General features: G+C 53.7%; 1 protein-coding gene across 1 annotated transcript in view; it reads right to left on the minus strand.

Annotated features, from left to right (window-relative positions):
• Positions 1-8,489: 8,489 nt before the first annotated feature.
• Positions 8,490-24,284, minus strand: part of LOC122379351 (mucin-17-like) — a 62,185-nt gene continuing 46,390 nt past the window's right edge. The window contains exons 5-19 of the mRNA XM_043361486.1: positions 24,126-24,167; positions 23,446-23,559; positions 22,347-22,477; positions 15,391-18,903; positions 14,568-15,090; positions 14,091-14,374; positions 13,532-13,670; positions 13,127-13,270; positions 12,674-12,910; positions 12,259-12,380; positions 11,804-12,055; positions 11,303-11,541; positions 10,529-10,655; positions 9,892-9,969; positions 8,490-9,294 (exon numbers count right to left, since the gene is read on the minus strand). Coding sequence (XP_043217421.1) covers positions 9,184-9,294; positions 9,892-9,969; positions 10,529-10,655; positions 11,303-11,541; positions 11,804-12,055; positions 12,259-12,380; positions 12,674-12,910; positions 13,127-13,270; positions 13,532-13,670; positions 14,091-14,374; positions 14,568-15,090; positions 15,391-18,903; positions 22,347-22,477; positions 23,446-23,559; positions 24,126-24,167 — 6,056 coding nt within the window. The 3' untranslated portion in view covers positions 8,490-9,183. The remainder of the gene's footprint in view (positions 9,295-9,891; positions 9,970-10,528; positions 10,656-11,302; positions 11,542-11,803; positions 12,056-12,258; positions 12,381-12,673; positions 12,911-13,126; positions 13,271-13,531; positions 13,671-14,090; positions 14,375-14,567; positions 15,091-15,390; positions 18,904-22,346; positions 22,478-23,445; positions 23,560-24,125; positions 24,168-24,284) is intronic.

Below are 24,284 nucleotides of genomic sequence, written 5' to 3' on the forward strand. Positions count from 1 at the left end.
CTGACGGCGGCCGAGGCCCAGGTCATCAGACGCTGTGCGCTGTTCGTTGCCTGCAAGTTCGCCGCCGCCGCCGCCGCCTGGTCTGGGACTCTACTGCCACTGCGCCGGCTCTGGACCTGACCTTCGTGAACTCGTTCTGCACCTACCCCGACAAGGAGCTGTCGAAGGCGACAGTCCCGGTCTTCGGCCGTCACCTGTAGTAATTGAGTGATCGGCTGGTGACTCTGGAGCTTTTAGACCCCGACCCTCGGGCTCAATCAAGACATGGTGCGGGCAATAGACTTGTAGGAGAGGGGACCCGCCCCCAAGGCCATCTATAGAAGGTACAGTCACTCCCCCGCCGACCAATCAGAGACAGATCCTGAGTGACGTCACCCCTGATGCTCGCAAGGGGTACTCCATTCCTTTACAACGTAAAAATGACTAACTTCATTTGATGATTGTTGGTGACACTCTACACATATCGCTCAATTGTTGATGTCATTGGAAAGTTCAGCTAATTTTCTAGGGATAAAAAAGAGCAGCAATATGCTAAGAAATGGCCGGTTTTGAAGATATAGACGATTTAAAAATCCTCTGCAGTTGCAGGAAAGCAACGCGAAAACGCATCGAGCTTATATTTTTACTATGAATAAATCATTTTTCAGTAAGTTTCTAGATATGGTATCGATTTATACAACAATTTTATTACAATATTTTTATTACTTGGAACTTTATTTCAAAATAATATTTTCAAAAATGGTAACTGTTGGCAAGTAGCTTTGAAGCGATTGTGGCGCACCGCACCATTATTGTCCTGAGGCCCCCTTATAATGTCATCAAAAGTGGAGTGACATGGGCCTGCCCGCCCCGTAAGTCCTTAGTGGACACTATGAACGCCGCTCTCGCGACCGAGACGTTGGCGAGCTTCCTCACACCATCGTTCAAAAAGCTCTCAAGGATACACGACCTGGACGCGGGGCTCATCATCAATGACCAAGGCCACTGGGAGGACAGCGGCTACCAAACCGCAGCTCGTGTAGTCCGGGAGCTGCGGGTGGTGAATGACTTCACCAGGCGCGGTATGGCGCTGATGTAGGACTGGCACTCATGGAAGACAAAGATTAGCGCCAGTTCTTCCTCCATGTCGTTGAAAAGATCACAGAAAACGCTAACCTGACACCCGAAGATCGACTGCAATTGCTAACCAGGCTACACACAAAGTGATCTGGGTGCCCGTTGCCCATGATACCCCTCCCTCCAATGAGGCGCCAATAATCTACTAAAGAGGAGGAACTGGAGTAGTGGAGTACATATACCAGCGTTCTGGCGTGGCCGAAGCTGCATGGAATATCAATAAACAATATGAAAATGACTAAGAAATGCCTTATTATCATCCGATTATAGCGTAATAGGAAACTCAGAAGCGATTTTAATGATATTGAAATATGCTACCAAAATCTCAATTTTTAGGACCTTGATTCGCGACCTCTAAACATCAATATTTTCCCATAAAAATTTGCCTCCCTTATTTTTTACGGGAATGGAACCGGAAAACCACCCGCACGCATTAAAAATCAAAAATTGATTTTTAAGTGCCACCCTAATCTACCTACTGTTCAGGTTTTCATCTTTCGCTGAAGTACCTACACAAAAATGAGTAGTTTTTTTCTGGGTGTGATATACCTATAGGTCAAGAGTGATGATGAGACATGTCAATTCGCTTGTGAATAATATATTGACTACTAAAACGAAAATATGATGAGTTTTTTACTATTCGAATTTATGTTCCAGAACTTCGACTCAATTATAGAAAATACGCTGAACGCGGTTTTTGGCGACGCTGAGGTCTTTAACCCTATTCCTGGCGGGCTCCGCCGGGACAAGAAACTGGCGGGGGGGGGCCGATTCGGCCCCCCCCCTGAGATCTCGAGAACGAAGCAAGATAGCGACAAGCGGTAAACGGCATCGGATACGCACGGCCAAGATCTACAATTTTTACAAAGGTCATTTTCAGGTCAGGTCAAAGATGACGTCACAGGGGTCGAAAAAGTCAAAATGGCGGCACTAGATATGGAGAGAGTTTTTCTCGAATAACTTTCGAATTAGTCAAGATAGGAACAAACTAAGGGCATCATCGTGATCCTCTCGTCAATCCGCATCGAATGATATATATGTTGACCTCGAAAGGTCAAGGTCAAAGGTTGACCTCAGGTCACGTGACCTCGAGGTCATCATGTATATCATTCGATGCGTCTTGACGAGCTGAACACAATGAGACCATCCACGCGTCTGTATCTTGTTCCTGTACGGAGTTATTGGCCAAAAACCTTTGGTGACCTTTGATGACGTCACATGACCTCACAGCTGCCCAACAGCAAAACAGACCTCAAGGTAGTGAAGGTTGATCGTATATGAAGTCATGTATGGTATATGGGGCCATTCCGACCCGTTTTAGTGGTAAAAACAGGGAGTTGATTTTTCCCCCATTGACTTATAATGGGGAGGTCGCGAAATTGACCTGACCTTAGGTCACCGATATCAAAATTCCGAGATATACAAATTGCACATACTGGTACCCTAACTAAACCCTGAAGAGAAGAAATTGATCGGTCAAAAACTCTAGCTCTGGCGTGATTGCAAACTTTTCTGAGGTAGCGTCACCAAACCGCCTCTGGTGACCTGACCTGAGGTCAGATCAACTCAAAATTTTCAGACATGTTGCGTAGAAGCCTTTTAGGAAAAGTCAGAAAATTTGAGCTTCCTAGCTCAACGCGTTTGGGAGATATAACCAAAAAACCTCAGGGGGGGGGGCTCCTGAGGCCCCCCCCCCCGCCAGGAATAGGGTTAATATTCTAATTTACACGATGAGTTGGCAAAATTACGGAAATGTGAAAACGTAAAACAAATTAGGTGCTTTAGCAGTCCGTATTTCACATAAGTGGATCAGACATCCCTGGATCTGTCAGTAGGCAAACCGCAAACAAAAATCAAGAGTTGGTGAATCTTTGCTGAATATCAATTAGGTCGTTTAGGTGCGTATATTGAGGCTAGCCTCTATCACAACATTGGTAACCAAGCTGCTTGGGGAAACGTAACCACTCAAACAGATATGCACACTCGTAGAATATTACTTCCATTCGTTATTGAACACCAACTCAAGGACAATATGGTATAGCGCCACCCATAGCCCATATTGTCACCGAACTCGACAATTTCAATCGCCAAATCATACACACGACACTCCTCACACAATCCTGCACTGATCAGTGATCAGTGTAGGTACGGAGGAGTGCGACCCGGCCCGTCACGTGATCTCGATGTGAATCGGCCGAGCAGCGTCGAGCTGTGCCGCCATTGTCGGCACGTTGTCCGGCCACCACCCATCAGACCGGTATCCGGGACGTGGAGCTCCACGCGAGGCCCCGTTTTCCTCCTGTCCTGGCAGCAGTGCGGGGCCGACAGCCACGCTATCCCGGTCGAAACTGACCGGGGACGAGCCAACTGGCGTGCCAAGGTCATCGGCGCTCCTCCATAGTCGGCCTCCTGTCAGAGGTGGAACCTTCGAATTCGGCTCAGCTGGTGTAGATTAGCGATCACGGCTTCCAATTGCTGACGAGTTTGCAATGAATATGATGTCTGGATGGCCTTTCCCCGTCTGGGATTTGTCCAGGGGCCGTATTCAGGTCGACTTCTTTTGTAAGTCGATTTTCTTTTGTAAGTATAATTTGGTATTCACGTCGACACTTAAGCTTTTACCGATGGAGGTCACGTGACTAAAAAATTTATCAAGACGTAGTTCATGCGTAAGAAAATTATTGCGAAATGATCGACGTGAATATGGCCCCAGGACTCTGTTCACCAGAGGAGATCATTATAGGATGTGAACCGTTGTCGCCTCCCTGCTAACTTCGGGTCTTCATATGCCGATTTTTCAGAATCCCAAAATGTTATAACAGTAGGTATAGCGCCCCCCAAAAAAAAAACATTATGGAAGATGTCCGGCAGCGCAACCCACCTGCTCGGGCTAGCTCGCTGTTTGAAAGTGACTTCGCTACGATCAAGAGTCTTGAAAAAAAATGCCAAGAGTCTCGCGGGAGAACAGGGATAGGGGCCGCGACCCACAGGTACCGGAGGCTGGCGTATCGCTCGACCGACTGCATGAGCGTCACTGACAGCCAGGTACGGCACAACCAGCACAGCATAATATCCGCAGACTTTTGAACGTACTTACCTACATTTTAGCAACGAATGCATTGTTCACTCTGCACCACCCTTTGGCCACCTGCAGGAACAGAGGTACGGTATTTTAGTACTGCGCAGAGCCCCTATAGCATACACACCGACTCACTGTGGTCATGCGCCACTGCTGATTTGACTAACTGTGGGTAAATTAACGAGCAGAACTGGAACATCCACATCTTTTCGTGAAGACACTCTTCGTGATGAATTCACGACTTGCCTAATTTCATTTCATGCTTCTTTGAACAAAAGTGTGTAGGAACGCTGGAGAATAAAACCAGCTGCAACGCGGGTAACCCTAGTACGAGACTAATTTGTTTCGAAACGGTAACGATATTAGGTAAGCCACATTGATTAAACAAATGGCAAACAACCATTAGTTATTTGCATTGTTATATCTACAAACGTTCCGAAAAGCTTGCTTCAAAAGATACTATGCATCCTGTTTTTACTAATTTGCCAAATGCCATTAGTCAATACAATAAATTAATTGAATTAGGTATGTCTCGTTTCTTTTATCCTTTGTAAGCATCTGGGAAGACCACATACCTACTTATTGTCGTTACATAGCTCACGATCCAAGTAAGAGCGAATCGTCAAAACCCCTCCCCGGTCTCGATACGCTTTGATCGGACCACCTCCATGATCATTGCCCGAATTACATCTCACTATAAGCAGAAGTCATTCTTGTTACGGAGCGAGCGAAGCGAGCGTAGTCTTTCGTTGAAATTTTCTTAGAAATTTCTGAGCATGAGCGGCCGGCCGGCCGACCGTGCGGACGCTTTTGCGAGGCTTATATCTCAGCAACATCTTGACCGATTTACATGCGGTATTTTTTTGGTAGCTTCATTCCTTCTACCAAGTATTGGACCATTTCCGATGCATGTGGGTGACCCCGTATGCACGTGCCACGTACAAAACGAAGAGGTGTCAGTGTGGTAACAATTGCAATATCTCGGTAACTACATAGTTACTGGGCCGATCGCGCTGAAAGTTGGCATGTAGGTAGGCACCCACCAGGAGCGGCGGAACACCTTCAATTTAGGGGGGGGGGGCACTGCCGACTTATGGTCCCATTCTTTCCATGCAACGCCCATAGGTCTGATGTTAAAATGGCAAAACCATCAAGGGGTGGGGGGCACGGTGCCCCGGTGCCCCCACGTTCCGCCGCCTATATGGCTCCCACTAGGCAATGCATATCCATGTGCCACAGTTGGGGTGCTGCTGCACGTGCGCACGTGCAGGGGTCGATTCCAGATCTCGAGAACGACTGATCCGATTGCCCTGAAATTTGGTTAATGGTTAGGGACCGGTTAGTAGGGTGCCGTGCAAAAGTCAGTTGGGACCCATTTTGCATGTGCGCACGTGCAGAGTGCCGCTTCCAGATCTCGACAACGGCTAGGCCGATTGCGCTCAAATTTGGCACATCGCTAGGGATCGGTTAGTAGATTGCAGTGCACAAGTTAGTGGAGGTGCACCCTCACAATTTCGCACGTGCAAGGCCCACCCTCTCGCTCGCTCCGTTGGTCGCCCCAAAAGGCGTTTTATACTGGTATTGTCATTTCCAGTTTTCACTATTAACTCGGAGGCAAGTCTGTCTGTTCCGTACTTGCCCGCTAATGGCTGCCAGCATCCCACGCTGACGCACACCAGGAAAGTGGGAATCTGGAAGTTTCCAGAACCAGTTCTGGCCGGATAACCTTCGGTACCTTCTCCCACACCTTTTGGGAGCGACTCGAGCTCGGTCGCATGTGGGAGCCTGGTGACCGAGTCGCTTCTTTTCCCCGGGGCGGCGCCGTTTTCCTTCTGCTCGCTTCTTTTCAGCTCACGCTCTTGTTAGATTCGCAGAAACAGGTCATTATGTCCCACCAGCATGGCAGCGTCGCTTCCACATCAATTTAATTGACAGTTACTCAGACAGGAAGTCCTGTGCACGGCATTATTTGCCCGTGAAAATATCGTGTACACAATTCAAGAATAACGGCAGAAAATTGATGATACGACAACTGTGCTTCCTGTGGCATAAAATTGCACATAACGGTCAGGTATTTATTATTTATGAACCTCGCCATCAAACATCAGATACCGCAGTGCACCACCATTGGCATATCGTAAGCAAAGCCGCGCCAAGCTTCCACTAATTGCTCTTGCCTTGACAGCATTGTCATTCATTGTGAGCTGAATCACTCATTATAGAGTATTTAATGCGTGTCTTTTACCACAGGCGGCTTTTTATGACACGCCAACAAGTCTTGTATGCTTTGCTCTGTACCTATACCATTAGAATCGGAATAACATGACAGTTATCTGCAAAAGTTTGTAACTATCACTTCTGCTAGAGCAACTACAAATTGCGACGTCAACGCATGCTATGAACATGTATGGGGACTTAAGATATAGTTATGTAAAAACTTTGCCACCAAACTTATGTACTTTTATGATGATGCTTTGATGCTGTATCTGTTTATCATTTTTGTTGTAACAGCCGTATACCTACGCAAGGATAGCTTAACATTTGTAATATCGATAACTTATCGTCGATATTATACGATCTACGTATGCATATTTTATCATTAAATAGTAAGCTCTTTGAGAAGCTATCTTTTTAGACGTTTATCACGGAACTAAAAAGCTTTGTCATTTCCACTGTTCTGGTCCTCGACGAATTGTAGGTTCTTAGGACATAATTGCTCCAGAATCATTCGGAGCACGTCAACATACGTTAACACACATGCGCCATATTCCAAAAAGCGTATTGCGCTGACTGCTCATGATGGCACTGCTGATAAAGCCAACAAAACACGCCTGAAAAAAGCAATTCTGGCGATGCTGAAACGCTTTCTAATAAGCGCGCATTACTGGTATTTCCAGCCCATCAGTTTAGCTGTGTTTGGCAGCTGAATCAGCGTCTGATACCGTGCAGCTGGGTGAGTCATCAGACGGAGACGCCCGTGCCTGCCGACGGCGGCACCCGTGTGGCGTGCCGGGACCGGCGCGGCGGCTGGGCCGGGTGGATGCTCGTCGATGGGTGACTAATATCGCTGTCCGTACCTGTCCGCTCCGGGCTCATCTGTTCGACGCCCCAGCCCGGGTCCGTCTGTCCTGCACCCGGATCTCGTGTCTATCTCGCGCCAGGACCAACTCCTACGCCAACTCCTCGCGCCAACTCCTACGGGTTGCGCCCCGGACCCGTCCGTCCGGCCCGCCCTGGCCCATTCCATTCCGTATATCGCCGTGCGACTGCCGGTCCCAGGTGTAAATCAGCCGCCATTGTCGACTAGCAGTACCAGAGTGTTCGCTGTCATTTCCTGCCTGATCGGAGCATCCGTGCATTGTGATCGCATCCCGGATATGCGGCAGGGAAGTTGGCTAGTGTTTTACAGCCAATGCTGATGTGCCCAAAGTTTCCTGTGTATGGACTGTGCTTGGTTTCCGTTTTAAGAGTTAGGTTTACCGTATACGGTAAAGCGACATATATGTCGCTCATATAAATGGAGGCAGTTGTTCTTTTGTACCTTACTTGAACGTGGAAGTGAATTTTGGCGACGAAGAGCTTGCAAAAATGGTTAGTTTTGATACAACGAGCTCGTAAGGGATCTTCAAGGATGATCGAATCGAGTTCAGGCTGCAATGTCCCAAAGACTAACATGGAGTCACGATGCTGCTAGAGAAAATGAGCTGCCGGCTTTGTGTGAAATGTTCGGTATTACAAAAAAAAATCATTTTCCGCAGTGTGTAAGTCTAGTGGGATGCTGCCCTATGAAGTTCAATTCAAACCGTTAAACGTGGGTCAAAAGTTAGACTAGTTATGCTTGTAAAAGAGCGTTGAAAGGCATTCACTTGCTATTTTCAGGGATGTATTAGCTATTTTAGTTCACGAGGTACAAGTCTATTCATCCAAGAGCGTCAAAATTTGTCAAAATTTTAGGTTTGATTTATTTATTTATCAATTTAATAGTGACCAGAACTTTCACCTACCCTATAAAAAATGAATTGTTAGCATGCTATTGACGTTGTTTGGTGTTGTTTGACCTGCTTTGGTGTTGAAGTTGTTGCCAACCTGCATTTTAAATTTTTTCTTGGGTGCGAGGCTGGTAAAGCGTAGGCAAGGCATTTGGGACGGCTTTCATTTATGGAACAATAACCAACCTTAGGTTTACGCTGTCGTTTTTATGTGTGCATTTATTGACATAGAGGTTGTTGATTTGTTCCACTTATTGCCGGCTCATGTCCTTCATTCTTTCCTTCTTCGAAAATAAAGAATGGAATTATATTATAAACATATATTTCACGAATGATCTCTCATGCACATAAAAATATTATTTCTGGCGCATCACATTTTCGATTTGATCCCACCACCTACTGGAAATTCCCTGTGAGGGGCGTTCATACGGCCCATCTCGTGTCAGCGGCTGTCGAGTTCTATGTACACAAGTCAGGTGTCTGTTTCGCGTCCTGTTCTAGCATAGGTAGAGCACAAACTTAGTTTGGCACAATCACAATATCTTCACTTTTCCGAGCACACACCCTGGATAGCACCGTCTGCTCACGAACAAAACAACACAGGCCCTCTGACTGTGGAGGTATGTACAAAACGACCAATATCACTCACTACGCGCAACTCTGCATCTACTCTCCACGGCTCGATTCACTACGGAGAAGAGGGCAGAACTCTTGAGCAAGTACCTCTCACACATACGAGTGGCTGGGTACCGACGGCACCCGAAGACGGCACCCGGCAGCACAAGGAATAACGAATAACAACTTAAAGCGACTGGGAGCGGCGTCTCCCTCCCTGTGTGTGATGTGATCGGACGACGGCGGGTGGCCGGGGCCGCACCCACCGCGGCCCGGCCGACCGCCCGTCGGCCGCCGCGCGGCGCGCACCAATAAATAGTTCACTCGGCGTCCGCGCCGCGCCGGCGCGGCGGGTCACTACGAGGTCGGCGGGTCTCGGCGGCCTCACCGCGGGCCCCGTCGGCTGCCGGCGGCCGACGCCGCGCGAGAGCTGCGCCGTCCGTGGATCTGAGGGAAGTCGTCGACCACACTGAACTCGGAGAGCGCGTCCGAGTCCTGTGGGACAGACAGCACCGGTCAGACGGGGGCGCTCCAGGGGCGGGCGTGCAGGCTGGTCTTTGTGTAAGACTGAACAGTACGTCGAAACTTTCCTTGGAAAAGGCATGCATCATCGCTCACTGACACATTTGGTATGGTGGTGACACATTTGCTGGGTGAATCGAACAATTAAGCTGAATCACCGCTAAAACAATGGATCGTGCACCTGCAAACATGGTCAAACAGTGATGGTGACCAGTCTTTTCAAATTAACATTGAATAAACAAGTGGTCCGAATAAAACAAACAAAGGACAGTTATTAAGCCATTGGAGATTGACTCCTTTTTATAACGACTTGCATGCCACTTGCCCGGTCGGTTCCCGGTTGCATTGGCGTTCCCAGCCTTATGCATACCTACATAGAGCGTCAGAAGACGATTAGCATGCGAAGCTTCATGGCTCTAGAAAGTGCCCAATGCCATGGCTATGTAAGAAGGATCGCTTTCCGCATATTTTTCACAGCAATGTCATTAGCTTAAGTAAGTTCAATCCTTAAAAACCGATCAACGGCATAAGAACAAATTAGTGCACTGTGCTAGTGGTCACTGGACGTACCGCCTGAGGCCGGAAGAGCTGGGTCTCCGGCATCACGAATGTGGACGCCGCGTCCCGTTCGGCCATTGTATGATGTTCCTGAAAAGTCGGACGCTCAGTCACCAACTGGCACGTGATGGCGGAATAGAGCACACATCTGTTCCGGGGACGGGTCGGTCGGGGCGCCTCAGACACCAATATTTCCTGGTGTTCCGCGATATAGGCTGATGCACCGACGACGGGTTCGATTGGCTCCAAGGACACAGGAAAGGATAGCCAAGGGAAAACCGTGCGCCCGTCATGCGATTATCATACAATCACTTCTGACTTATTCACGTCCTCAGCTTGAAGTTTGATATGACAAAGCCATTCAAAGTCGCGAGCATCGGCATGCTAGTTCGCAGGGTAGGGTGGCCGGGAAAGTTTGGCACGTGTCCCTTTTTCGCGGTTTGCTTTTAGTGCCCAGTTTACGTGACAGAAGCTACTGTTGTTTCGATTGTTAACGTTATTGCATTAACTTTTTCATTTTATTTGCCGTTCATTGTACTTTGTTTTGTTTGCGGTGTTTTTGTCCATTTTTAACTATTGACTTCGTTTGTCATTGAGGTACTGCCCGCTGGTGGTGTATGAATAAATGAAATGAAGTTGTGCTACGTACGTATGTGAGCATCTGTGAGCTGCCGGCCAGGGAGCTGCGCCGGCTGCGCTGGGTGCCGTAGCCGCGCACACTGCGCACACTCGGCCGGATCGTCGTCTCGTCGTACGAGCGTGCCTCCGACATTGTCCTGGAACGGAACGAGCGGGGGCCGTGTCACAGACTGATCCGATAACGGCCTTGCCGCACAATGTAACCATTTGTCAGTGGACGTCCCAATTACCAAAGTGGGAACTTTTCCTTGGCTGGTAGCACAAGTGTCATTCTACGAACACCCACATTTTACGGCATGTATTGCATAGTGCATACCTTCCATGTGACCGAATTTGGGACTCAACTTGCGAATTTGCGATAATAGATCTACGCTTCCACCCAAGTAGGTACTTATTAAACTGGAAAATATGTAGATCAGGCCAATATGCCCGGCCTTGGATGCATTTGTCATCCAAGAGTAGTTGTCATATTTTACCAATTTATGCGACGAGTCACAGCCTGATCGCGTGTCGACATAGGTCAGTCTTAATGGCATATGACAGCCCGTGTTCCACTTCCAATCGGCCTAAAATCCCAAAGCAGACACTGTGTCCCTCTTGAGCTGATCTCTCAGGCATGAACGCGCATTCTTTCAGAAGTTTGACTAAAGTAACGCCGTCAGTTTAGCACCTAAGATCGAAGCGCTTACAATGAACATTCTCCCACGACACTGCGTCCTCTACCTACCCAAACGCTCCTCCCGTCCCTCCTACTTTTTCCCGTCTGTTCGCGCCCTGTACTGACCTCTCCCTGAAGAAGGAGTGGGCTCTGTAGTCGGCGTCCCCGCCGATGGACTCGGCCCTCAGACTGAGGCTGTCTGAGCTGCGACTGCGCCCGGTCGGATGGTGGCTGACGGCCTCCTCCCGCCGCGGTCGGCGGCCCCCGCTGACGCTGCGCGCGCTGCGCTGGGGCGCCGTGAAGGTCCCCGCGCGGGGCCGCATGCGACCGCGACCGGCCGGCTCCAGCACGCTCATCAGACGTGACTGTCGACACAGAGTGGCAGGGCGTTAGTGGGAAGCCGGTGGGTCAAATGGCGAGCAAAAGGTTTATCGGGGGCTGAAGGCACCGAAGGCCAACAACATGAATGCGGTTTCTCTATTGAGCGTCTCTGCAAGAAATAAATCTTCAAAAGCAGAGCGGTCACTCCACGTCCACAATTCTAAAACAATGCGGGCTCGGCTACCTATCACCCCTGTCCCTCCAGTGCTGCTTCTCGGCCCTCCCCGGTCCGGTCGGCCGGCTCACCTGGCTGGCTCGCAGGTCGGCGCCGCCGTCTGGGCCGACCCGCACCGCCGACGAGGCGGCGCTGGCCGGCCGCGGCTGCGGGTGACGGTGCTTGGCGCGCGGGATGAACACAGCCGGTCGGATGGCCGTGCTCGCCAGGCTGCGTTCCTCCTGGAAGCTGGCGTTGGTGCGGCCTGACCGGCGGCTGCGGCCCGCCACAGAGGCGGGAGGCACTGGTGCCGGCCTCTTATTGACCGGTGGCGGAGCGCCCAGCTGTCGAAACAACACGTTAAGTTGTAATTCAGGCTTGTTTCGCTCATATTTCAAATCGATGGAAGCATATCGTCAAGATGGAAAGCAAAAACACCACACAATATTTTATAAAGGCATTAGTTGAAAGCTGAGCGCAGTATATCTGGCGCTCGCAGCGCCCTACGATCGGTGGTGGTGTGAGTGTGAGTTATCAGCTTGCGTACCATCCGCGGCGGACTGGTGGCGCTGGTGTCGCTGCTGCTGTCCAGCATCGCCCTCCGGTCGAGGACCGGGTTGCCGAGGTCGGTGCCGCGGTGTCGCAGGAAGCCAGCCGGACCCGTGAATACTGCAAAAGAGGGACGAACGTCAGCGAGAAAAGAGCATGGCACACCCACATTCTCCTCGTTTACAGGAACCACGTCCGTGGAGGAAATTCATATAAGCTTTTAGTCGCTGTTGGTGATGCCTATACGAGGTTCGGGGCTAGCTGCTAGAATATCTCCTCGTCATCACAGCCCATGTTACGCATTGGTCTCCATATTCGTACATCAGCAAGGTGATCTGAATCAATGGGATACGCAGCATCAAGGTGTATACCTAACACTTCATCCGGCCCCCTCCTTTACGCATCGAACCTACCGAGTGGCGGCGCGACGTGGCTCCGTCCGCGGCGGCGGCGGCAGCAGAGGAAGCAGCAGGCGCACAGCATCAGCGCCAGCACGGCGCCGACGGTGACCAGCGCGATCAGCAGCACGCGCAGGTTGATCTGGCACCGAGTGCCGGCGTACCAGCGGTGGCAGCGGCAGCCGGTGCCGCCGCCGTCCTGGGCGTAACACTCGCCGCTGTAGCTGCACTCCTTGCAGCCGGCCGACTCGGCTGTGGAAGACACGGGAAAGAAGGGTTGAAAAGGGGCGGGAAAAGGGGCAGGTTAAGCAGTCGACGATCAAAGAGCAGGAGGTTCGACAGTATTCTAGTTACGCTTTTAGGAGATGCTAGGTGACCAAAGACCCTCTTTATCAACGCACACTGGCCAGAATAGTGAACCGAGACTGCCGCCCTTGAGCTCGAAAAGTCAGCTGAGTCAGCACTCACTGGAGCAGGCCCTGCCGGGCGCGTCGTTGACGTTGAGGTCGACCATGCCGTCCCTACAGCTGCAGGTGAACGTGCCGGCCAGGTTGTAGCAGAAGGCCTGCTCGTGACAGTCGTTGTAGTCGCCGTCCTGGCACTCGTCAAAGTCTGCAGGGGGAGTCAACGAGTGAGCGAAGAACACACGGCTGTGACCTCTCGGACATCTTGGAACTTGTGTCTGCTATGCGAGGAAATCTCGTTAAATAACTATTGAGCATCGGCACGACTAAGCCGGTCCGCTTTCCTTTGCAATCTGACATCCCTCTACTACTAAGCGGATGCGATCAGTGAATTGCGACAGGTATTGACAAAACTCGGACTGAACGCCGTATACCTCACCGGGGACTCCTGTTTGTCTGTAGCACTCACCGAGAGCGGTGATGGCGTCGCTGTGCTGTGACACGACCAGCTGCTGGCCGCCCATCGAGTAGTTGGTGCTGCGCAGCGCCTCCGCCAGCGTGTGCCGCAGGGAGCTCCGGTCCAGGGAGTCGCTCTCCCGCTCAGACACCTGGGGAGCAGGCGTCAGGTCAGGTCAGGTGGGGTCATGTTGGCCTAGTCTCAGTGGTCGTCGACATGCTTTGCAAGAAGTATATCCAAACACTTTTCCAGGCAATCGGCTGATGCGAGCGTCCTGACAGTTCATTTTTATTTGAGGCGATTTATTTGTTGACAGTTCGCTCACATTTGAAATGATTTATATGTGAACTGAGCCACTGACAACACAGACGCGAGTGGCGAAAGACATCGGGAACTTCCCATGCAGGCTGACGCAACCGCTACGCTTCCAACCCCAGTACTGACAGCGACCGATTGTGAACCAGACGGGTACATTCTCCATTTCCCACTGGGACATGAGGGTGTGTTCACCCGTTCACCATACCGCACGCCTCTTACTGAGACTTCTAGCTCACCATCGTCCGGTCCTCACCTGAACCATCAGCTCTGCCAGCAGGCCGTCCAGGCTGGGCGGCGGGCGGGTGCGTGGCAGGCCGGGCGCGCCGGCCGCCTCGGTCTCCACGAAGCCCATCAGTTTGGTCGTGTGCAGCCGGTCTCCCAGCTCGGTGTCGATGAGCGCCTCCTGGAGGCCGCGCTCGGTGATGCGCGCCAGTTGTTCGTACTCGGCCGAAGAGCGGTCGGCGAACTGGGGCCGGAACGACAGCGGGATGTCGTTCACACGGTCCAGCAGCACTTGCAGGCGGTACGTCAGCGTGGCTGGAAACGGGAGGGTGAAGACGTCAGAAATGGCTGGTACTGGGTGTGAGAGGTAGCAATGGATAGAAATACTAAACATTCATGGTGTGCAGTCGAAAATCACAACCAAAGTGATAAATAAACCTCATATATCACGTAATGTGGCATCAATTTCATTAGACTGAGAATACAAATGTCCCAGAGCGCGACTCACGTTCACAGGGGTCTTGCTCCCGAGCGCGAGCGAAGCCAGGTCTGCAGGCGCACTGGTACACTCCGCCGATGGGCCGACAGGTCTCGAAGATGGCCTCGAGGCAGGGTCTCTGGCAGCGCGTGGCCACCGCCTCGGCCTGTTCGACGACCAGGTGCTGGCCGGCGCCGGGGCTGATCACCACACGGTTGACCTCGTTGTCGTCAGTGATGCCCTGCTGGGCGCCATCGAGGTCGATCGAGTCCGCCAGCAGGACGCCCGCCACGGATACCCTGTCTCTCTCCCGCTCTCGCTCCCGGTTCGTGGTCGGCTCAGGCCGGCGGGGTGGCGGCGGAGGTGGTGGCGGGGTGGATGGCGTCGGGGGCTGGCGGGTGGAGGTGTTGGCGGTCCGCAGAGGCTCCACCCGAGTCGGAGTGGCCGTGTTGAGGGTGTGAATCTGCGTGGACGTGCCGATGACGGTGGAGACGATGGTGATGGGCGGCAGGGTGCTGGTGATCACCTTGGTGCTGGTTACCACCGCACTGCCCTGAGGGTGATGAAAGGGGTCTGCGTCAGAAAGGGATGCTAAGGTGAGCGAGGCTGTCTCGAACAGTTGAATACGCACTGCACTGCGCACTTTTTATTCGTTTATTCATATTCGCAATGCAAAAGATTGATTATTTAGATCAATGACTTTCTGGAGCTCCACCTTCAGGAAGGAAACCAACGACAATCTTTCGTAGTTCGACTATTGCCAGCAAATGGCACAAAATACTAAGAATGACTTCCCCTGCTGTCCAATCAGCGGACACTGACTGCTAATATAGGTCTAACGCTGGGATCTTACCTCGAACCGGATGTCGGTCTTGGTGGCGGTGACGGTGCGGGTGAACTGCTCGGTCCGGGTGATGTACTTGGTCACCGGCTGGTGGCCGGGCCCGTTGACGATCTCCGTGATGTCGTGCACGCTCTCCGAAGGCAGCGCCGGCCGGGTGAACAGGCCGCCGAACACGGTCGACTCGCCCCTGATCACCGTCTCCGAGCTGTGGTGGCGGCTGGTCGTCCGAGTGTCGGGCCGCAGGGTGCGCACGTCCGGGCCCAGGATGGCCGTGGTGGAACCGATGCGGACGGACGATCCCGCGTCACTGCCGAGGTCGGTGGAAGACGGGAAGGAGGGAGAGAAGGAGGACGCTGAGGAGGCCGAGGCGGAGGCGGCAGCTGCGCTGCTCAGAGAGGCCAGCAGGGTCTGCCGGATCCTGTCAGCGAGCCGGATGGGCTGGCGGGTGGACGCCAGGCTCGGAGTGCCGGTGGTAGTCGGAGTGGCCGTCGACGACTCGAAGCTCGATGTGACGATGAAGTTGATCTTGTTGTTCTCCTCGTCGCCGGAGATGGAACCCGAGGTCTGCTGAGGCTTCTTGGCGGTCTGGCCCCTTTCGGTGGAAGCAGAGAGCTCCAGGTCGTCACCTCCCACGTCGGGACGGGGCTCCTGGGGAGCGCCTATCTCCGGTGCCTCTGATGGCGACGTCTCCGTTATGGCTTCCTCAGTTGTTACTCGGATGACGGACTCCGTGTTAGGCCTGTTGAAGATTCCTCCTGACTGAACCGGATTCCTTGCGGGGATCACAATCGACACCGGAACAGGAACCTGACCGGAGATCGGCACAGGAACCTCAAGGGTCGCCTGGTTAGGAATCCGATTCCGGACCGGAACCGGAGCAGGGGCTGGAGCCGGAGCGGATGCCGGGGCCGGCGGCCGTGTGAACTCGGGTCCTCGGGTGACCTGTGGGGTCAATGCCGGGGCGGACGGGGCCGGGCGGACTGGCGGCGGTCGGCGCGGTCTGTTGGGGTTCGGCTGGAACTGGATCACCGCCGGCCGGGTGGTGATGGGCACCACGTCGGCGAACACGTTGGTGCCAACGATCCTGTTGTCGCCCTCCAGCGAGGCGGTGGTGTGCAGCGTGGAGGTGCTCCTGGGCGGCCAGAGGACTTGGTTCGGCACCGGTACCGGTGGTCGGACCAGTGGCCTGCGTCGCTCCGAGTCCGGTTGGAACCCGCCGTCCGAGCTGTCGAAGAACGTCAGCTGGCCGGTGCCGAACGGACCCTGTACGCTGGCCGCGTACTCCTGGTCATCAAGGCCCTGCTGGTCGGCGAAACCGCCTCCGAGGAACTCCTGCTGCCCGGTGAAACCCTGGCCGGTCAGCTCGTTGCTGAAGCCTCCTGTGTTTCCACCGAGCTCCGCCTCGACATAGGTCGGCTGACTGCCCGAGTCTGGAGACGACTGATCGACCCTCCGGTTGGCGTCAAACTCCGAAGCCAGCGTCGCACCGACGACGACCACCGGCTGCGGCTGGGGCGCCGAGAACGGCGGCCGGCCGTCGACAGCTGTCGGTCGGACGAACTGCGTCTCTGCGCCGGTGGTGATGGACACGTGGACGCGGGTGGAGCCGGCGGCCGGGCCGAGCTGGTGCGGCAGCTGGAACTGGAACGGCTGGCCGGGCCGGTCCTCGATCCGCTCCAGCTGCAGGAAGTTCTCCTCCGGCTGGCCGCGCGACGGCTCCTGGCCGTTGGGGAACACGGCAATGAACCCGTTTGGCGGTGGCGGCTGCTTGCGGCGGTTGGCCGGCCGCAGCGGTCGCCCGTTGGGTCCCGGAGGCCGGCGAAGCGGGCCTGGACGGCGCGGCCGGTCCTGGCGGCGCGCCGGTACGCCGGAGCGCTGCGGTGGGCGGCGGCCGGTGCTGGGCACTCCCCTGATGGGGATCACCTGCCCGTCTGGGCCGCGCACAGCCAGTACCGGTCCGCTGGGCCCGCCCAGCCCTGCAGGTTCGGCGGTGGCCAGCTGCTGCTCACGGCGCAGACTGTTGGCCAGCCCGCCGACCGGGATGAAGGCCGGGTTCCTCTGCTGCACCTGGACGGCGGGCGGCGGCCGCACGGGCTCCGGCGGCACACCGGCCGAGCCGTCGCGCCGCACCGCCAGCGGCAGCACGTTGCGGAACAGGCCGGCGGCCGTGTCCACCATGGAGCCGATGTTGATGCCGCTCAGTCCGGCCGCGCCCAGGCCGCTCAGGCTCAGCAGACTGCCGGCCAGATTACCGAGCGCCTCTGCCGGTGGCTTGCTGGTGGTGCTGGGGCTGCCGGGCGCTGGCGTGGTGCTGACAGTCAGAGCTGCCGTGCTGGAGCTCGAAGGCGAGCTGCCGCTGCCTCCGGCGGCAGGCGAAGCGGTCTCGACAAATACGATGGTTTCCTGAGCGGCTGGAGATGCAGTCGCGGCGGTCGTCGGCTTGTTGGCTGACCCGGCGTCATCCGAAGATGTTGTAGATGTCAGCTCAGCGTTTGCGGTCACTGGGTCCGTAGAACTCTGCTCCTGGGTTTGGTCGACGTTCTCGACTGGAGTCAGGACCGAACTCTCAACCACGGACGCTGGCTCCGGAATCTGGAACCCACTCTGTCCCTGTCCTGCCGCTGGCCCGGCGGTCTCCAAGTCCCCCGACAGTAGCGTCGAGGTTGGTTTCGTTTCCGTGGCCTGCGCCTGGCTCGGCCTGTTCTCAGTGGACAGCGCAGCAGCCTGGCCGAGGGTCGGGGTGCGGGTGAGCGCGACCGCCGGCGAGACAGTCCTCGTGAGCGATCCCCGCAGGGAACTGAGATGGGAGGCCGCCAGGCGGGTGGTCACCTTCTCCGTCTGGACGCGGGACGTGACCTCAGTCCTGGTGCGCACCACGGTGGCGCTGCCCTCCAGCAGGGTGGTGTAGAACGTGCTGGTCGTGTAGTAGGTCTTGGTGGCCACCACGTGGATCTCGTCCTGTTCGCCGACTGGCGGCAGACTCGGGTCGACGGCGGGCGGCGGCCGGACAGGAGCCAGTGGGGACGGCGCGGCCGTGGCCTGGATCGGCGGCCGGACCGTGGACGGGCGCACAGCCGCCTCTTCAGCCGGCGGCCCCACGTCCAGCTGCGTGATGACGCTGGTGCTGCGACTGCGGAGCACCTGGGTGCCCGATATGAACGCCGTGTCGAACAGAGTCACCGTTGACAGGTAGGTCTTGGTGACCTGCTGCGGGGCGGTGGCCGGCGCCTCCGTCACCACCACGCGCGTCACCACCTCCTGCGAGGAGGTGACCTGCTCCTGCGCTCCCCGCGTTGTGGTGGTGAAGTAGGTGAACGTGGTGAAGTATGTAGCCGTCTCGAAGCGCGTGGACTGCGGTCGGGCGGCGGCTGTGGCCGGCACAGTGACCACGTTGGAGACGGTCTCTCGCGAGGTGGTGACCCCGGCCTGGCCGCCGCGGCGCACCAGGTAGGTGAAGGTCGTGTAGTACGTCTGCGTCCGGTAGAAGCGCTGGTCGAAGCCGGACGTGCCGCGGGTGCCCAGCTGAAACGGAGCGCGGAGTGGTGGCGTGAGAAAACGCTGCGGCTACCTCTGTGTGCAGTGTGCACACCACCTGAATTTGAAATAAGCTGCTGTTGGGGGAACATTGAGACGAGAGAATATGTTCATGGCATATGATATGACAAAACAGCATAAGGCGTAACAACATCACAGAGTACCTGTGAGGTGCATGTGCTGTGCTTTGAGTGAATGTTGTGGTTTTAGGTATACAAAGGTGCACTTCAGACCTGCGACGTCGTGAACAAGTGCTTGTGCAAGTTAATATAGGTATGACTGGATTCTGGAAAAATTATCGTTATGTTGTCATGCATTTCCCCTAGACCACTCAATTGAGGCTGGCGACATCATCGAGTCTCGCAACAAGTCGGCACTGGCGAGCTACCGTTCATTTTAGGGCAGCCAGAGGATTATCGTAAAATGTAGGCGAACCACTTCATTACCTATCACTAATTGTCTGATTGTCAATCACGAGGACCTGCTCAATCATCTCCACCTTCAACCGATAAAGGGCTTAGAACTAAAGCAGCATTTTTTTTTGCTGGCGCAGAGAACTTTGGACAAGTGACCGCTTCTGCTAGCTCTCTGTGACCGGTAGTACAAACAATGACCGGGTTTATCGGCCACTGGGTTCCGCAGAGGCTCCAGGTCGAGGAACTGGTCGAACTCTTTATCCCGGTCGGCTCTGTGACAGCTAGTGAATTACACGGCTAGCTCTGCAGCTCAGTCCTCATAAAACCTATCGTGACAATTTCATTATTTTACAAGGTTCGTGTATCTGGATCCTGCTGTAAAATAATGACGGCATTTGTGTCCGTAAACAGTGTATTTTTTACTTTGTTTGGTGTTTCGTAAGCACAGGCTGAATAAAAACGTTAAACAGTGCTTTAATTTTTACTTTGTTTGGAGTTTGGTAAGCACGGGCTGAATGAAGATGTTTGAATGGATGCGTGCGTACGGCTCACGCTCGCCTGAGTTGTGATTCGGTGCGCCGCTGCGCGTGTCTATTGTGGGAGTCTCATGGCGTTCGGTCCGGGGCCGGTTCCCAGACCTGTTCCGACGCAATGCGCCGGCCCGAAATGGTGTCAGTCGACTACCGAGCCCCGATTGGCGTCGACCGGTCAGTACAGCCGCCACATGACCGACTGATCGACCGGCCGACAGACCGGCCGACCGACCGACCGGGCGGCCGGTCAGGGGCTCAGGCAGACTGTCAAAAGCAGTCGGACCATCTTCGGACGGTGCATTCCGTTCGTCTGTGACGTCATCCAGGATCCGGCCGTCTCCGTTGACCTCTGACCTCGAGCGGCGTCACCCGACCTCGTTCTCCAACCGCCGCCGACGGGCCGAAATCAATATGGAAATGGCGGCCGAGCCAATCAATTACCCGAGTTCCGTATCGGGCCCAAAGTAATGATGCTGTGACGTCGAATGGCAGGCCGTCTTTCAGACCGGATAAATGAAATCCTATCAATTAGTGTAGCTGGAGTGTTTCTCCTCAGAAGAGATTCAATACCAGAAGAGAAGTTTTATTTTCTCCAAAGGCACCCGTCACCTTTACCAGTTAGTTCCATTGCCCTCTAAGGGAACCCATCACCAACACAGCAGTCTGTGGTCTCCTCTCACCTATTCCATGCTCCGTGCGACTCTGCACCCTCTGATCTGACCCAGCAGGTTCGAATCTACCCTGCGGTGCATGTGGCCGCGCTGACCGGCTGCGCGCTGACCTCACCTGCGGCCGCGCGCTGACCCGGCGCCCGCTGGCCGGTTCGGTCACCACCAGTGCCTGCAGAATGCTGCGCCGCGTGTCTGTCACCAGGTGGCCAGCAGCGGCCCGGCGCGCCGACAGCAGCGTCACCGTGCTCAGATAGGTTTTAGTTAGCATCGAGACCGCCAGCCGCGGCTGCAAAAGGGCCGCCGTCGGCGGTCAGCGCGGGAAGGCCGGGGTTAGATAGAGAAATGGGTTAGCGAAACACTTGGCTTAGCGAGAGAAGTGGGTTAGCAAGGTTAGATTAGCTGAGGTCAGGGTAGCACTGCACTGGGGTTAGCGTCAAGTGAGCTAGTGTATTGTAAGCTGCTAGGGGAGAAAGGGCTTGGCGATATCAGTGTATGTTAGTGGCGAGCTACATGGAGTTAGCAGGAGGTCGGCTACCAAAACTAGCAGTCTCACAAGTCTCTTGATGTTACTGGTTAACTCAGAGCTGCAGTCTCCTGGTGTTACTGGCCAACTGACAACTGCAGTCTCCTAGTGCTACTGACCGATTCACTACTGCAGTCTCCTGGTGTTACGGTCCAATTCACTACTGCCGTCTCCTGGTGTTACTGACCAACTCACTTTTGCAGTCTCCCATTGCTTCTGCTCAGTTCAGAGTTTCATTTGCAGTCTTTATGTTATCGGCCAGGTAACATTGCAGTTTGTGGTGCGCGTTGGAATCGAATGGCATCATTTGATGTTATCAGCCGAAAGTGCATCTCATAGGTGTCTTGCATAATTATAAATGCGTACAGCAAGCCATCTAGATCCCTGTTCGTTTTAATTTCCTTATCGGAATTAATTCCTAGGTATATGAGTTCTTCGGCGAGCACTAAAGGGCGTTAAACAAAGATGCTTCGCTTGATACTAAATGTAGATAATGTTTTGCATTATACCCGATATTCGAAGGCGAAAATAGAATCCCCAAGTAGTAACGCCACCTGTCATTGCCGCCCTTCGGCGCTCAGCGCTGACACCACTGAGCTCCCGTTTCAAACATGGAGTCAATAGCGTTCCAAACGGTGCCAATATTGGCTGCACTACCGGACCGTTCGTCTCTCTAGTCGAGATCCGGCTCAAGTAGTTATTGGACTGGTTGGTGCCAATATAGGCCACGGTGCCGGTCCGGTCTCCTCTCGAACCGAACCTTTGGCGCTGCTACTGTCGCAGCGGAGCGGTTCTGTCTCGACCGGGCCGCCCCCGTACCCGTCAGTCAGGTTTCTCCGGGCCCTGTCCCGCCCATGGCCGCGACTGACCTACACGTTAGGCTCGCACTAAGACCATCTTTTCATCTTTTATTTCTAAAAACATGGACATAACAGAACAAAAATATTAGAATAAATACTGCTTTTCAATAAAGTTTATGCTCTTAACACTTTCAGCTGCAATTGGTTATTTTCGGTCAACTTTTACCAAAAGTGACCCTTATTAGTGCTATAAATGCGGAGAAATGGTGTGACGGCTGCAAGCCGTGTGTGTGTGTGTGTGTGTGTGTGTGTGTGTGTGTGTGTGTGTGTGTGTGTGTGTGTGTGTGTGTGTGTGTGTGTGTGTGTGTGTGTGTGTGTGTGTGTGTGTGTGTGTGTGTGTGTGTGTGTGTGTTCAGTGAGTGCCTGCAGCTGGAAGAGGTTCACCTCGAAAGAAGGTGAGAAGTGGCTGGCGGGGAGGAATGCCTTACCTCGGGGTCGGTCTCAGAGCTGGGCATCAGCGACACCACGTCACTGAGCGACACCGGCGGCAGGGTCAGCGTGCCCGAGTTGAACACCACCTGGCCGTTACTGACCACCTGCTCCGGCGGCACGCCGCCCCCTGGAAACAGGACACAGGTCAGGTCAGGTCGGGTCACTGGTGAATGCAGGTCAGATCGCGAAGATCAATCTGAACCACAAGCGGAGAGGAGAGGAGGCGTATTGGTTAGCGTGCTATCTCAAACTCCAAGTCACTATCAATAAGTTTTTGAGACTCCAGCCCAGCCAAGTACCTACAGATCAGGAGGTGGTGAATTCCGACACACCGCTCATGCAAACCACCATATCAGATAATTGATTACTGGGAGCGTGCGTGGGGTCCGTTTTGCACTGAGCGCCAATTTGGCCTGCTCCTCAGTCGCTCGCCGTGGCCGTGCCAAAATGGCTCCACTGATTGAATTAAGACTGATGTGAGAGGCGAGCCTCTCGTGACGTCGGACACACCCGTAGCCGGAATTGATGGCGAGAATAGCAGAAATTATCGCCCACGCCATCCATCACGCAGAGAGGAGAGATCCTGGGAGAGAAACTGTAACTGCGGCCCCCGTGGCCCGGGTGTGACCCGTACAACACAGCTGGGGGAAATCCTGAATGGGTGTGTTATGTAACGGCTGATCATTGTTAATCCCGATACACTTCAATATAATTGATTAAATTAGCATACGAGTACGACACGTTCGATTCTCGTGCTGACAGGCTGGTTATTACATAACATTATCAGCGCTTATTGTTGTTTACTTTTTCTAAGTTCACAGCCAACCGTTATTTCTCTAGCCCGTATAAATTTTCATTTGGATGCGTTATAATTGTGTGTAAAGAATTAGCAATGAGCATTGAGCAATAATCATGCTTGACAATGAACATCTCGCTGAAAGATGTTTGAGCCTCAGAACCTTGATGTAATAATTACATTGCTTAACTAAAATGCAATTCCTAGATAGATGTAATGTCCCAACCAAAATACAAGAACATAATTACCAGCTGCATTGTTTTCAGACGGCCGGCTCCAATATTCGAGTGCTAACTCACCTGCTACCAGGACGGGCACCCCGTTGTTCATGACCTTGGTGGCTATGCCGGTGACGAGTGCGGATGTGGCCAGCACCTGGCTGACATCCTCGGCCGCCACCGTCCGTCCGAACGCTGAAAACGGGACGTGACATGGGCATGGGTCAATTCAATACTTCTCTTACGCTTACATACTTACTTATATGTCTCTTCATCTAGGATGTCTGCTTTATTTCCTACAGTGATTACCTAACGATCTCGATTTCACAAAAAGTAAAGTCATCGTATCCCATCGTTTCCTGCTATGATAATGACGCGTCCTGTCCTCTGTCACGTTTCCGGCGATTTCTACCACTCAGGTGCGTCTCCCGGCGCGGCCGGGAGGTTTCACACCCTGTGAGGCAATCTCCCACACCGGGGAGGGACACCCTGTCAGCCAGTGCCGGCGCGCCCGACGCATACTGATCAAAGGGAGCGTCCGTGCTGCGGGACCCTCTGCAGACGACTCGTCGAGGCCGCTCGACTGGGAGAAATCGCCGAACCGAATATGTTTGGGCCGCGAGGGTCGTGACGCAAGGCCTGGTCACTCTCACTGCTTGTTAGGCCGGCGGGTCTGAATGGATATGAGGGGAGGTGTGCGCACCGCGGTCAGAGGTGAAACTGACCGGCACCGCCAGCCAGCAACAGGTGACAGTACTCACGTGATCGACGAGAAGAAGACTCCGATTGCCGCTGGTTGATGGCTGCAAAATGTCAACCAAGTGTTAAGCGTTTGTTTTCAGGATGAGTGGAGACATCATTCACCTTACCCTTCTTAGATTTGTCAAACTATAAAAACGTTGAGTATTTTAAGCATACAT

Source organism: Amphibalanus amphitrite, unplaced genomic scaffold, assembly GCF_019059575.1.
Source record: "Amphibalanus amphitrite isolate SeventyFive unplaced genomic scaffold, NRLGWU_Aamphi_draft 000076F_arrow, whole genome shotgun sequence".
NCBI lineage: Eukaryota > Metazoa > Arthropoda > Thecostraca > Balanomorpha > Balanidae > Amphibalanus > Amphibalanus amphitrite.